This window comes from Taurulus bubalis (assembly GCF_910589615.1).
Source record: "Taurulus bubalis genome assembly, chromosome: 1".
NCBI lineage: Eukaryota > Metazoa > Chordata > Actinopteri > Perciformes > Cottidae > Taurulus > Taurulus bubalis.
This window is the reverse complement of record NC_136589.1, coordinates 7,487,675-7,503,408: the sequence shown is the minus strand read 5'-3', so window position 1 is coordinate 7,503,408 and position 15,734 is coordinate 7,487,675. Positions and strand designations below refer to the sequence as shown.

Sequence of the window (15,734 nt, the reverse complement as noted above, 5' to 3'; positions counted from 1 at the left end):
ACAATACAAAAAAAGATTCCCATTACAAGGATTTTATCAGTTTTATACACAGCAGGTAAAATAATGGATGGATTAAAACAACAAAACTTGTAAAATGGTAATAAACCCAGGACTTCTTAAGATTAATTAATATTTCTTAACAAATCTTTTTTATGATTATAGGGACTATTTTGTGTGCACTCATGAAAAAGTTATGCAAAATTCACATGATTGTCTTCTTTTCTGTTATGAGTCAAACTTGCTGTAGATGGAGGACTGAAATATAATAACTTGAAATACAGAATAACAGTAATTAAAGCCTTAATATCCAGAAGACAATAGAGGATGACACGATTACATCCACATATTTTCTAAAAAATCTTATCTAATCTAATTTATTGTCCCTATCGCAGACCATTAAGGTTTCCGGTTAATATCTAGATAAGTTAATTAAGACTTCCTGGGTGTAGTGCAGCGATATTACACTTTAAGGCCTCACAGTGGGATTTCCCATTCAAGCATAGATTACGAAGAAGACAGAAATGCTAACATTAGACCAATAAGGTGTTACACCGCAAAATAAAAGTTATAAAAAGTGAAAACATAGAACATACTGGTATTTAAAAAGGAGATGAAACACTGAGTGCCTACAGTTAGATTGTATCGGGTGCATCTTTCTCTGTGGTTACTTCTTTTCATCCCACAAAACGCAGGTACACCGCGCTGCCCTTGAATGTGCATGTTTGTGTGTGTATGTCTGCGTATCAGTGTCATTGTTTCAGGACGTTTATCTTGCTGCTGTGGTTCACTTGAGGAGACTCTGAAGCATGGCGGTGGCGTATGTGGGCCGGGCCTGCTTGTTCTCAATGGCTTTCTTGAGGTACTGAATTCCATCGCAGCGTTCCCAGATTTCTTCAAACTGCCTGGGCAGGACCTCGGCCCCCCTCTTCCTGGTCAGACCAGTCTCCTCCAGGCTCAGTTCACACATCTCCATGTCGTCTTTCCCTGAGTGGTGAACAAGAAGGACAGAAAAGTATCTTTAGTGAGTTATCCATTTACCGTACATGTATTTACCTAACTCCTGTGTATAAAGCATATCAAGTATATGTCAAGTGATAACACAGTTATTTGATTAACATAATCAAAAACTTTGGATTTTAAGGATTTTGCTGCTTTGATTGATGTATATTCATAAATTAATTGATAACTTTGAATATTGGAATTAATTAATTTAAAAGCATTTTTTAAAACTCTTTTCTGACATTGTATAGAGTAAAGCAGCATTGCCCGAGGATTGGAAGCCCTCAAACGATTATTAAAGTATGTGTGAAGTAAATTCATTTTTCTTAAACTTTTCTCTGCGTTTTGCATTTTCCTTGTGAAACACAAGATGCTTTCATGATTCAGTTCCTCATACATCCTTCAAAATTAATCCGAAAGAAAAAAAAAACCTAACTCTTGTCCAAACTCAACTGGGCCCTATTCCTCGTACCTGGGCCCTATTTCTCGTACATGGTTCAACAAAGTCGATCAAACGTCCTATTATCCAGCTGATTGACGTCAGGCTAACTCGGTTTCTCAACGGCAGATCCGTGCTGAAACTGTCTCGGTAATTCTAACCAGACGTCAGTCATCTGGATAATCTGGATGCGCATGCCCGCTCCTCTTCAGAAGGGATAACAATCGAGCACTGACACCACGATGTTCTAACAGTACAATTGCAAATAAACTCAGAGGGACCTTTTTTTTGTTTCTCCGCTGACAAGAAGGAGATGATCATGAACGCATATGAGGAATTCAATACCTTAATCATGGCAAAATCTAATGCTGCATTCACAGCAAATGATTCGCAACGTTTTTGGTGTGAACGCAGCTTAGCACCGCCCCCGCTGCGAGACATAAGCGTCGCAAATATATCAGTTAAATGCGTCAGTGTTGGGAAAATGTATCGGCTAATTTTAAGTGCTTCATCACCAAAATCAATCAGATTATATTTATTTAAATGTGCCTGCTTGCAGTAGAATACGAATAAATAAATACTGATGAGGATATATGTACTGTATGCGCAATACATGTACAATATATGTGTATATTCATGTAGGTGTAGATTACCATATAACTAGGAGTTTGAATATGTGTATGGGCGGATCAGTATGCATGTATTATTCATAATCAGAAATTCAATCAATTTAAGCAGTGAAAAGAAATTGTGTGTGATTCTCTGTATTCTTCTTATCATGAGTCCATCTTAATCATGTTCTACAATAATGATATGTATGGTGTATTAATAATAATGTCATATAATTATGAGTGCTTTCAACACATCCATAAGTTTTTTAAGCGCTAAATAAACGTTACGAACAGCATGGCATGCAACGGCTGATAGTTATACAGTCTGTGAGACGGGCAATGTCCGCGGCTCGAGAAGCTCTCGTAAATAAGTGATTCCTTGTCGGCAGAATCGATAGCGCTCGTACAGGAAGTCATGATGAAGTGAGAACGGATCTTGGCGATCTCGAAAAACTCTCTCTCTATAACTATACTCTAACTAATATCGCTCCTTCTTCAATGAGGAAGGGAGCTGCCTTTTTTGTCCGGTGGGAGTGGCCAATTTATTCAGTGAATTTCAGTTAGCCTGCGCTGGAGCAGGTTAAAATTTTTAGATGTGTTTCTATGGTGATTTTTCTAAACTTGCTTTCTAAACTTGCTTCATGGAACCGAAAAGCCTGACCTACGTCATCCAAATCCCTTAAGCAGCTCCAGTGCAGGCTAACTGAAATTCACTGGATTGATTGGGGTGATGATGCACTTAAAATTAGCCGATACATTTTCCCAACACTTATGCATTTAACTTGTCTGATATTTTGCCATCACAGCGGTTATGTTAAGCTGCGTTCACACCAAAAGCGTTGTGAATATTCGCAACACTGTTGTTGTGAACGCAGCTTTAGACTTTGGCATGGTAATGCTCTTGACTTCCTCATATGCGTTCATGATCATCTCCTGCTCGTCAGCGGAGAAAAAAATGGCTTGTCCTTTGAGTTTATTTGCCATTGTAGCGTTAGAAGATCATGGATTCAGTGATCGACTTTTTCCCCTTTTGAAGCAGATGGGCGCGCGCAATTATCCGGATGATTGACGTCTGGTTCACATTAACGAGACTGTTTGAGCGTGGATCAGCCTTTGAGAAACCGAGTTAGACTGACGTAAATCATCGGGGTAATTTAAGTTGGATAATAGGACATTTGATCGACTTTGTTGAACCACGTACGAGGAATGGAGCCTTGATCTCCATGACCTGAGGTGCTCTCAAGCCCAAAAGTCAAGAACCACTGGACGAAAAGATTAACTGAATAATTTAAGAAATAAAATACATTTTAATCAACAATAAAATATAGATACATGTAAAGTTGCAATGCATAAGCAGGATTTTCAAGAGATGCTGTCTCTGTTGATAACACAAAAAGCAAAAGCTGCCGACTCACCTGCAACCAAAACAATAGGTCGTTTGTCTGGGTGAAGCTCCATCTGTCTGGCTATCCAGGGCCCATCGAAGTGGGCGTACCACCAGCCCTTCTTTTTATTCTGCGGGTCTTTGTACTGGTCTGCCGGTCGGATGAAAGGAATGCGGAAATATCGCTGCTGGCGATTCATGGCCACTTCCTGATGCTGTGCCGTCATCGGTGGAGCTGGGTTTTGTTCAGCTGCAGTGGGAGTGTGAACATTAAGATATTATTCAAGATTGTTGTTTATCTCCAGAGTACACAACAAAGCAGCTGTCACTGGGTCTTAAATAACCATATAACATCCACACAGAACAGGCTGAGTGGGGCAGAAAACTAAGTATAATGCTTTCAAAAAACAAGATCAAAAAAAGACCCAAGAAATTACCAAATACTGTAAACATCACATTGAGAAGCCAGACAAAGTAGCTTTCAGCCTCTTATGAAATGGCCTTGATAAGACCCCTGCTACATCAGCAGAGGCCAAGGAGCATCCAAGTATAAGGCAACCAAAGCACAGCTTTCAGCAGCTATCATATCAAAAGAAAAAGGCAAGTAAATGTAGTGAAAGTCGAAGCAACAGTGAATCTCATATCCCCATTCCCCCATCAAACTTAATACTTGCTTTTAAGAAGAAGCAAAATGCAGAGCAGCGGTAATCTTTGAAGCAGCTAAATAACATTGTGTTTGCGGCACAGGCCATGCTTGGTTGAGTTGAGAATGAAATGAGCAAAGCAGTGAGCTGTCATACCACCAGCGCCTGAACCCGACAAGGCATGGCTGGCAGTTACTTGCTAATTAGAACAAATATATCTGACAGAGCCAGACAGAAGGCAGCTGCACTTTCAGGCCTCGCCGTCTCGTCGGCTAATTGAATGTTAGGAAACACGGGCAGATTATTTGTGTGCAGGTCATTATTTCCTGCCACTGTCAACGAGAGAAAATGAACACATGTCACCTGTAACTTAATGTTTCTGAGGTGAGGTGTGCTTGGTATGCTTATGTGCTGTGTTGGTGAATACATAGACGTGTGTTTATATCCACAGGTGAGGCATTCAATAAAAGTAATTTAGAGCAAAAGAATGATGGTGGGAATACTCTCTCCACGTACCGTAGTCAGTGACAGATTTAGGAGCCCTCTGATCACTCCCGTCATCGGTACGTTTCTTGTTCTTGGACTTCCATGCGTGATAGACCTTCAGACGGCGGTGGAACTCCTCTCTGCAGGCCGCCAGCAGGTCGATGTCTGTCCACACAATGACAGCAGTGAGTGCTCAAATAATTGTAACGACAAAGACTGATGTCATTTACAGTATTTAAGCTAAGCTAAGCTAACCACCTGCTGGCTGTTGCTTTGTATTGAATGGATTTCTGGAAAGAGATGTTGAATTTCTTTAATGTATTTTTTAGGCCATTATATCGGCGAGAGGGAAGACATGCGGCCGATATCTCCAACAGTCAGCAACTCACACCAAAACAATCTAGATTGATAAATAGCACAGGTAGGAGAAAAACATTGTATTTTTGATGTTCCGGTGAACTGTCCCTTTAAGCAAAAAAAAATAACACATTATAATGAAGAGTTTAGGGGCTCGCACTGTGTGATCTTCCCTATGAAGCAATAGAAATAAACCATTTGCAGCATACAGTTCTTTTAGTGAACATGAGGTTAAAATCGGGTGGACTTCAAACTGCTTTTTGGTATCACCACCAGTACCAACAAAGCAAATGGGTTCCACAAATTAGCCAGATGTCCTTGGAATCCCACAGGGGATATCCGAGTCCCTAACATAGATCAGAGTACGGCATAGAGTGGCAATTATAAAGGCATCGGCAAGTGTAAAGGCAGAAAGGCATCTGCTTTTCATGCTGACTAAGGACACGGTTGGCTGGGAATGACTAGGAAGGGGAGTAATGGTGATAATTTCCTCTCTCTACCAATCAAACGCATGCCGATGAGTCGTAGCAGCTGTGGGAACATCCTCAGATTGGCCTTTTGATTTCAGGCAAGATATCTTGTGTCCACACTCTAGTCTGTACAGCTGCAGCATCAGCTTTTTAACACTTTGGCTGTTCAATAAATTACGGAGAGCGAAATGACACAGAGTGCAGATGAAAATGTTTTTGGATACCAAAACATGAGCTGCTGCTGAATTATTTAATGTGGGGGCTGAGAACTGTAAATACATTTGGGAAAGTAGTTATATTATGCATTTCATCAAGAGCTCTACCACCTTAATCTGTTTGTAAAGGCTGGTGCAGTGCACAGACACACTCTGTTGAGTTGATAAAGGCGACATCATGCTGAACTTATTTGGGATTTCTCACCACAGGAGGTATTGATGACATCTCGCAGCTCAGCATACTTCCACTTGCTGAGGTCGTACTTTTTCACACCAGCAGCAGCTTTAGTCGCCTGCACTTGAGGACCCCTGTAAGCAAGGAACAGATGAACGTGGGCGGGTGTGAGAGACAGATAAAATAAAAAGAAGGTGAGTGTGAAGACAAGGTGGGAGTAACAAAGATTAAAAGGTTGGAGGTTGCTTATTCTTCAACGCTGCATATAATTAAAGTTTTACAATCAGGGAGGTGTGAATTTCTAAAAGACCAGGAGGAACACAGCACGAAGAGCTACATTTTATGTGTAATTATAATGGATCTAAGCATTGATTAAGTTCATCTCCCTTAGAGAGAAATAAAAGCGTATGCCTCACTTTATTTAAGAGCTCCTCATTGTCTCAGCTGATTAAATTCACATTAGGGGCCGGTCGAAGAGTATGCTTCAACTCCACTTAAAATGATGCAAAGTTCTTCTCATCTTACAACTTGTCAGATGCCAGCTTACATTTGTGGCATTATGAGGTTTTTTTTTCCCAGGCTTATTTGAACAGGAATGAGAGATGACCGACACATTAAGGTGTAATGGTGCAGTGATGCTGCAGAGTTTCAGCAACTTCAATGACTGCTGCATGAAAGTCTGAGCTCATGTCAGCTGTATCTCCAGCCTCCCCGCTGAGTTGAGGCTGCTAATTCAATCATGCGCAGGATTAACCTCCTCTATTTACAGTCGGCATAGCGGCTCACGTCTCCGAGAAGAAGATTTACTGATCAACAAATCATCAGGCAGATTACAATTACCCTTTATAATTCATACTGACTCGAAAGATGATTCAGGATCATCGTGGATCTGGCTGAGACACGTGCTAGTGTGTGATAGGGATGAACCAGGGCTGAAGGCTTAAGTGGAGGTGAAGCGGTGACCAGGGCTTTGCTTTTGGCAGTAGGCAAACAGGAAATTGGTCGTTGCAGAAAGAGCGATGCCAGCCAGTGTTCTACTGCACGCACATTTTAATGCATTTAAGCTCAGCGGTGTGCACATGTAACAGGTAACATAACCTTAGGAGATTCTTTCCTGCAACAGATCTCCATTTGGTTTCCAGAGGTCAGGTGACTCACAGGGTTAGTAGCAGACATGCAACAAAGCCCCATGGATGCCTGAGCCAACCCTGACAAGATTACAGCCTATAGGATCAAATGTAATTGTGTGCTGCAGCAGATCAGGCCTGTGCACGCCTTGAGAGAACTTCTCCTGGCTTTATGGAAATTTAATCACACTCCTCACTCAGGACAAAGTGCCCAATAACTAAACTACCGTGTGTTTCTGTTATTTAGGGAAGAGTGGATGGGCGAGTGTGAAAGGTACATTAAAGATTAAGTGCACAATTTATATTTTTTTCAAGCCATGAACTAAATGATATAACAATTGCAACAGTTGTCTTAATCAAAGCCACTGACACCAGTATTACCATTTAAGTGAGATGTTTAGTGAACTTGGAGTAGCAGTCCCTCATTCTTTGGTACTTGCTTTCATTTACCTGTTCCCAATTCATTTTAGCTGAATGTCACCATTCCCCTGAGTTGATTGGAGGGTTATTCAGATCACTTGTTGCGCAGTGTGGGGAATGGCTCCTCATTAAGAATTGAGTGCAGCTTGAGGCCTTTAACCTCTTGACCAATCAGGGTGTGGACACCCTTTCTGTAGGGCTTCAGAGAGTTGTGAAATGCCACACTCAGGGTTCTGATCCTCATTTTAGCATATTCAGCCACAGGCTCTGGTCTTTTAGCCCTTTTAAAACTTCTTGGCTGTCCTAACTTTTCTGATTGAGGGTTGCCATTCTGATCCTTCCTTGACTTAATGCAAATCTAATTTCAGCATATATGGTCAGCTAGAAACGCTGGTCTTTAGACCATTTTGAGACTTCTTTGCTTCTCTTAACTTATCTGATTGATTGTGATTTGAGGCTTTCTGAAAGCTAGCGGGAGTGAATATTAAAGAACATCTTTCCACTTGGTTACCTGCATCAGGGCAGACCTTAGTGATAAACGTGCAAGAGTTTGTGCCCAAAGGCTTTATTTTGTGTTTATTGGGTTATTTTCATTGAAACCCTTTTATTCCTTATTATCAAATGTTCTTAAAATTTTCATTGCGAGGATAAGTAAATATATCTGTACTATGTGGTTGGGAACTGTTATCAAGATTCTTTCAGGTCAGCTAAAATCCAGGAAATTAGTACCTCCACAGTTAGTAACCTACAACAAAACGTATTGTACATATATACTACACATGGATCTGTGAAGACATAAACACCGAACAAATTTATAACAATCATTGTCAGAGGAATCAAAAAGACAGTCAAGCGCATGAGCTAGTTCTGTGCACCAGCACTGCAAAGGACACAGACCATCTGTATCAACTGCAGACTCCTGCACAGCCAATTAAGATCAGTGAAACAAAGACATCACATACTGCACATTCTGATCCAGCTCTTATTTCTAATTTGGTGTGCCATCTTCATCTTTGACTCAGCAATTATCACTCATAATCATCCTCTAAATTGCACGTTATGATTCATGCCACATCAAATCACACATACAAGACATCTAAATTTGACTGTTGATTTATTAAAATCAAAGGATCTTAAATTGGCTTTGCTTTGCTGGTGTAATCCTGAGGAACTGAGACAAATAACTACGGCGGAGGGTAAGACAGACAGCGAGGGAGTGAGTGATTATTGTTTGGGTGAGGTAAGCTTGGACTTGGGCAGCTACAGACACCTGTGTCGATATCTTACATGGCTCTGGCTGAGGATGAAGAGATAGGAAGATCTGAAAAAGACTCGTCACTGGGAGAAAACACAGCAACAGGAAAAATGCTGCGGTCAACATTGCATTGTGTGGAACCTGGAGGTTATTGGTCACGCTGTTTGTTGACTGTGTACATCAAAGATTTACTGATTTACATAAACAATACCTGCGCAGGCTCGCGTCCATCTGGCTCTCCTCAGTGATGAGCTCGGCCTCACTCTGAGCGATTCTCATGGCTAACTCTCTGTCTCTTCTCTCCTGCTCCACTACGGTGGTGCGCTGGACCTGCTCCTCTCGCTCCACAGCCAACTGGATCTCCAACTCCGCCTGTAAACACGCACACAAACACACTTTAAATGGGACTTTACAAAATCTACATAAACCTGGATGTGTCTAAATACTGATATCGCCCTGTGGGCCGGACCCTTTCATAACAATTAGAGCTCTGCTGTGAGCCCAAGCCTGATTAGACATAATTATCCAGGTTGTGGAGCTGCTCATGAAGCTTTACTGGTCATTAGTCTAGACACAACAGGGAATACAACAGACAAACAATCAACAACAATCAGTTGCACATTTCTTACAAGTTTGACCCAGATTCAAACTTCAGGTTTTTATTTAGAATAGAAACCTGTAGATGTATAATGGAATGCACTTTACTATACAGCCAATAGGCACCTGGAGGGCATACTTATAAAAATCAATAAATATGTATGCGTATGTAAAATATATTCATATCCTTATAGAAAGCCACTAATGAAGTCCACAATGGATACTTTTCTCTGAGGAGCTTTAAATATAAAGGCCTCTCCATTTAATAATATATTATTCATACTGTAGAATGGTCCAATCAGCAGCTGTGACACATTGTCTGGGTGAAGCATGAGAACAAAAACTATAAATCGCGATGGAATCAGAATGAAAGTTTAGCTGCTTTATAGCGAGTGCAATCAAGTTTTATAGATACCTTGCATTCTGCGGGAAAAATATTTATTACACAGATTTTATGCTAATCTCCGAAATCTGCATTGGCACTCTCCCAGTAAATTTAACTGTCTCTTCCACTGAAGTCGAAAAAAAATCCTTATTTGCAGAAGGCACATGAGATGCATTACACTAATTCACTCACATTTCAGAAGATAAAAAACACATAAAACAACTCCAGAAGTTCACAAATATTCTTTCCACTACTTTAAATAATCGGGATATTGCATTGGAAGCCTTCCACTGAGTGAGGTTCCCCTTTAAGATGGATGGTGTGCAATAAATAAAGTTAGGTTGAAAGACATCATGATATAAAGTTTGAAGAGAAGACTAACCTTTGCCACAGCAGAAAATAGCAAAGAACACAAAGTAAAATGCCATCAAAGTCACCGCACCGAGAACATTTACTGCTGCAGCTTTGAGCCAGAGAGCAGTGGATAAACACACTTTGCAGAGAGTCTCTTGAGACATGTGGCTTATGGCAGCCTGGTGTCAACTGTCTCACTACTAGAAAGAAAAGAAAGGACAGCATGCAAATGTCCAACTGGCCTCAGGTGAATAAGAAGGGCGTTAGATATACAGAAGGTGCGATGTAGTGTAACAGATGGATGAATGCATGGTTCGGAAATGTGGGACATCATGGCAAAACTGAGGAAAAACAGGTGTGTGTGTGTGTGTGTATGTGTGTGTGTGTGTGTGTGTGTGTGTGTGTGTGTGTGTGTGTGTGTGTGTGTGTGTGTGTGTGTAATGATAAGACCAAAGAAGAAACGAAATAGCAATTCCACAAAAAATAGTGACAAATTAGAAGAGAGTGAGTGAAACGGACAGTGATGGAAAGAGGTGACAATGGTAGCTTAGTTAGGAGAAACTCGGCAGGAAGTGGAATCATCAATCAAGACCCCGTGGGCAACTCACTGAGAGCCTGACCAATGTCATGACCCAGCAGTTTCCATGGGAGACGGAGCAGGCAGAGTCTGCCACTGAAACCCGTGACGGTGGTTCTGTGAGATTCTTTATTAACTCTATGCAACATTCTTGTCAGCCATGGGAGTCATTTGTATTCTCAGTAGAAAATTAACCCCATGAGAGGAAATTAAATTTGCTTTTAGTGGTATGTTGTTACAAGCAAGGACTGGTGAAAACATTCAAATTCTTACAGTCCATGTGACGTCTCATATGGTGGAGCTTCGTTTAACGCCCAACTTCAATTGCTTCGATTCTGGGTGCAACTGGTAATCACAGTGGCTGGTATTGTTTTCACCTTGTGAGTCTGTGTGTTTCATCATGGCAAAAGATGAGCCAAACTACCTAAAAACGATCTTAGGAGTACTTTGCCAGGGTGTTTTATTTGTGTCTGTCACTTCACAGGTGTTTAGATCAAACCTTGTGTTGGTAATACAGTACTGTCGAAAGAGATTCTGAGAAAACCAGCAATGTTCCAGATGCTGGAACCAGTGAATATTTGGCATTTTTAATCGATTATCCCAATTTTTTTTTTTTATCTATTTACTAAGCCATGAATTCACTAGTTAATTTAGCTCTTTTGCTATTATAAAAACAAACACTTTAATTTAATAAATTGATTGAACTCTGCTGAACAGATTTCCTGTGGTAGAACTTATTTTACTTTTTTTTATACTTGTAAATAGGGGGGACAATTATAATAACTCTGTGACAGGATTCCTTTTTTCACCAACAATACTGCACATTATATTGTAGAAACCGATCCAATGAAGGCCCAGCTCAGTCTGGGATTAGGATTAAGTCTAGGAAACATCTTGCTTAAATGTGATTATAATGGCAGTCGCTGCAGGGGTGAGGGTCGGTTACCTCATTGGAAGTAAACATGAAGCTTAGAAGAGACTTTATGAGCCATGAGTTCATAAATATGTGCACAAAAAAAAGAGTAGAAAGTCGTTTACACAATTAAATATTCTTTCTTATATATGGTAGTTTTAATTTCCCAGGCCATCTTTTTAATTGTATGCCCTGAGAGTCAGAAAGTTTTAGCAGGACAGTACAACAGTAGACCATAATATAAATATATAACATTTAATGGTGGTCCAAACCTGTATTACTTTCTCTTCCTCATCTCTTTTTTTTCTATCCTCCTCCTCCTGTTTTCTCTTCAGCTCCATCTCTGATTTCCTAAAATGTTTGGAGAAAAGACATTTTTAATAAAACTGACAGAACATATATTTTCAAATCTTTACCGTTGCATTTTCTATCATTTCCACTGTTAACCCCCCACCCCCGACCATCATTTACAGTCTTCTGTCCTCTTCCTCCTGTTTGCGTCGTTGCTCTTCTTTCTCCCTGCTCTTCCTCTCTTTGTCCATCTCCTCCTCGATGTGTTTCAGCCTCTCGCCCTCTTCCTCCTCCTGCTTCTTCTTTTGCATTGAGGAGAGCAGCTGCTCTGAGCGTTTCACCAGTCCCTCGTACTCTGTGTCGATCTCTTTCCAGGTCATCACTGTGGCCTGGGGGGGGGGGGGTCGAGATAAAGATCAGAATGGCCGGTCTCAAAAATGAAGAAATACTTTTTTATTCACACCATCACTAAAAGGTACTTATCCACAAATAAAACTGATGAGATTCACTCAGGATGGTGAACACGCTAATCTGAATTTGTTTACTTTCCATCCCAGAAGTGACACTGGGAGCACTTTACAGCCTGACTCGGCACACACTCCACCGTTACCAAGGCACAACAAAGAGAAGACCCTGACTGTCACTGGCACACTGCAGCCACAATGCTCAACTCTCCACTATCCTCAGACAATCGGCAGGAGGGAGAAGAGGTCACCGTAATGTGAAGATTCATTAGAGTGAGTCTCTAACGGTGGCACAGGGAGGAAAGATGACAAGGTCTTGTCCCCAACGTATAGAGCTCTGAATGACAGCCATTGGCGTCATGCATTATTCATTCACAGACACCATGCCAGAAGCAATTTCTAAGCACTCAGAACGCAATGATTGTCAACAGTGGGGCTGCTAATATGCTAACAGAGGACGATAGACGAGTGGGAGAGGCTGGTTGGGGTAGAGGGCAGAGAAAAGTGCTTCACCCTGGGAGCACTCTAATCATATCGGTTGTTTGCATACAAATACCTACAGAGTACAACATTTCAAAAAATTCAACACTATTGAGAAGTCAGTGCTCAGATGTCTGGCGAGCATGTGGATGTGTTTATAATGATTTGCTGTACCTACAGGGTCCAATAAGACCGGTGCTTATTGCACGGGGAGAGCTGGGAGATCACTAACCAAGTTCGATAATTTAGCAAAGCCGCCTCTCTAAGTTATATTATTGGACAGGATAGGATTTCTCCTTCTTTGTAAGCTCTTCTTTTTATCCTGAGGTGATTGAAAATATTGATTCTGAGAGAAAGAATGAGAAAAGGGCACAGCACACTTAGGAAAGGGCATCGTGTAGAAGAGGAGAAGACTGGTTGTGCAGGGGAGCGACAGGTGTGGATGTAGAGAACCATATATATCCGAGAAAGCCATGCTTAAATAAAGCAAGGTATATGCTCTGAAAAACCTTCCCCTGATAAACACACAGAAAAACACAGAAACATATTTCGTTGCTCACACTGTATCAAGCTCAAAGCCCCTGAACAGCTGTTGTCACGAGCAGCTTTAAACTCACCAGAGCATTAATGCTTTGGCTGTATGAAGGAGGTGAAGACAGACTCACCTTTATCTTTGCTAACAGAGCGTCTATGGAGGCCGCCAGCTCCTGAACCTGTTTGGCCATTTCCTGCTTGCCCTCCTTCAGCCCGTTCACCACCTCAGTGAACCGCTCTGTGTGTTTCTTCAGGCTTCGAACCTTCACCATGCCATCAATGCTATGGGAAAGAAATACAAATAACTCATGTTATGGCTTATATTTTTTTGACAAATATATGTAAACAATGTATCTTTATTCTTCCTGTAAAACATACAAAAATAAATTTGAGCGCTTATCTTGAATACAGGAGCATAAACATACATTGTTTGAGTCAAATGGGATTTGGGACGACAAGCTAACCCAAACCACCGTACACTATAAAATCTCACCTGATTGTTAAAGAAGCAGTCTTTGTTTATATATCCAAGACAGTAGTTGTGTATTTATGCCCCCGTTTCCTCCACTTTCTGACTATAATGTGAATATGTCCAAGCCATGTTCAATATTGAGCGTTATAAATCCCCCAGTAACTGGTTCACTCTGAAATACTAAAACAGTTGGCACCTTTTTCCATTTTAATTTACTTTTCACCAAAAATAGAAAAATGACTGTTCGGAATACCCTTCCCATTGAACTTAACGTGTGGACGGTGGGATAAAACATTTCCTCGTGCATTCATACTCACATCAAAATCTGATTCTAAAAAGCTATCTGAAAACCCATCATCTGGATGGCTGCTTCCACAAGAGCCATTTTTCAAAATACATGCAACCCAATACAGCAAGACAAGCATTTTTCCCCAAAGCAGTGCAGTGAGACATCATTTCTCCATAGATGACTTTCTAGATTGATTTGAACTCCTAAATGCACAATATGGGAAAGCCATCAAAACCCACCAAGCGTGAGACAGTTTAAATAAAAAGGCACAAGAGAGTACAGGGTAAAATAAGAGGGCAAATGGCACAGACGGAAAGATGATGAATGATGAATGTGTGTGAGTTGGCCACAGGAAGAGACTCACCGGGGCTTATGCTTCCTTTTACACAACCACATGCGGACAGTTTTCTGAATCTTAATGCAGGCCAGAGCTCTGTAAGTCATCTTGTTCCTAACTGTTGAAGATGGGGAGGAAAAACAGGAAGAGGATACAAACAAAGATAATAAAACGACTTCTAGTGGTGACTTGTCATCTCTCTTCTATTCTCTCGAATAAGACCTCTCTGATATGACTAATAAATACCCAAACGAGGAACACATATGCATCTGCTTCTAGATTGAACATCATTGCAACTCTTACGTAATTTACATAATTATTTATTCTTCAGTGCATGAAGATGCTCATCTACAAAAACCAAATATTACTAATATAATAATAATAATATAAATAATACAAAAACCTAATATTACAGCTATGTATAAACTGCTATACACACACACACACACACACACACACACACACACACACACACACACACACACACACACAAACACACACTTTTGCACAACTAAGCAGAAGTCAGCCTGCACTTTGGTAAATGGTGGAAATCAATGACTTGGCAGAGAATGTAATGGTTCAAGGAACTGCTTTAAGAGTACCATTCAATATTGCTAGAGGCGGCTGCTTTCAATATTTCAGAATGACTGGAAAGGCGTGAAATATGATATAGTATAGCTATCAGAGCTATAAAACTGTGAGGGAATGACAAAGCATCTTAAACATCATCCACTGGAAAATAAATAAAATAACTTAACTAACAAAAATAACTTGTGCTGCTGGCCTTATGAATCCTTTTTTTAAAAATAATTTACAGTTTTTGGGTTGTGGTCATGGCGGCATATTGGAGACCTGGAGCGTCCAACATGTTTGCATTAGAAAGAAAATAAATTAGAAATGATCCTTTATTAATCCCCTTGGGGAAATTCATCTCTGCATTTGACCCATCCTTGGTTAAGGAGCAGTGGGCTGCCCTGATAGGCGCCCGGGGAGCAGCTAGGGGTTCAGTGTCTTGCTCAAGGACACTTCGACATGTGTACTATGGGGGGATGGGAGATAGAACCGGCTACTGGACGACCACTCATCCCCCTGAGCTACAGCCGCTAGTGTCACCTCTCTAACAAAAAGGACTGAGGACCTTTAACAAACTCAAATGCACTTCATTTTAACCATTAGAGGAATGACAAAACAGGAAGCCAATCAAAATACTGCAGATACATCACACGCTCTGTTGTTCAGTGGATTCAACCCACGTTTGATGACAGACAGGCTGCACCACTGGACCTTCTTCCAGCGGCTGCACACCAACCACTGGTTGACTTTGGTCAGCAGCTCTGCGAGGTGGTCTGGATCGGACTTCATGATCTGGTCGAACTCAGCAAACTGATGCAGGCACACAGGCACAAACAACACAAACAACACACATTGAGATATGGTCCTTGTAGTTTAAGCATATTGG

General features: G+C 41.0%; 1 protein-coding gene across 4 annotated transcripts in view; it reads right to left on the bottom strand.

The window, feature by feature from the left end:
* Positions 1-784: 784 nt before the first annotated feature.
* Positions 785-15,734, bottom strand: part of myo6b (myosin VIb) — a gene marked incomplete at both ends in the record, with an annotated part of 30,523 nt that continues 15,573 nt past the window's right edge. For 2 of the 4 annotated variants that reach the window (XM_079229463.1, XM_079229462.1), the window contains 11 exons: positions 785-984; positions 3,465-3,683; positions 4,594-4,728; positions 5,811-5,914; positions 8,615-8,665; positions 8,794-8,954; positions 11,681-11,759; positions 11,880-12,088; positions 13,309-13,459; positions 14,303-14,393; positions 15,529-15,658. In XM_079229463.1, coding sequence (XP_079085589.1) covers positions 785-984; positions 3,465-3,683; positions 4,594-4,728; positions 5,811-5,914; positions 8,615-8,665; positions 8,794-8,954; positions 11,681-11,759; positions 11,880-12,088; positions 13,309-13,459; positions 14,303-14,393; positions 15,529-15,658 — 1,530 coding nt within the window. The remainder of the gene's footprint in view (positions 985-3,464; positions 3,684-4,593; positions 4,729-5,810; positions 5,915-8,614; positions 8,666-8,793; positions 8,955-11,680; positions 11,760-11,879; positions 12,089-13,308; positions 13,460-14,302; positions 14,394-15,528; positions 15,659-15,734) is intronic. The other 2 variants (XM_079229465.1, XM_079229464.1) reach the window with 1 other exon arrangement.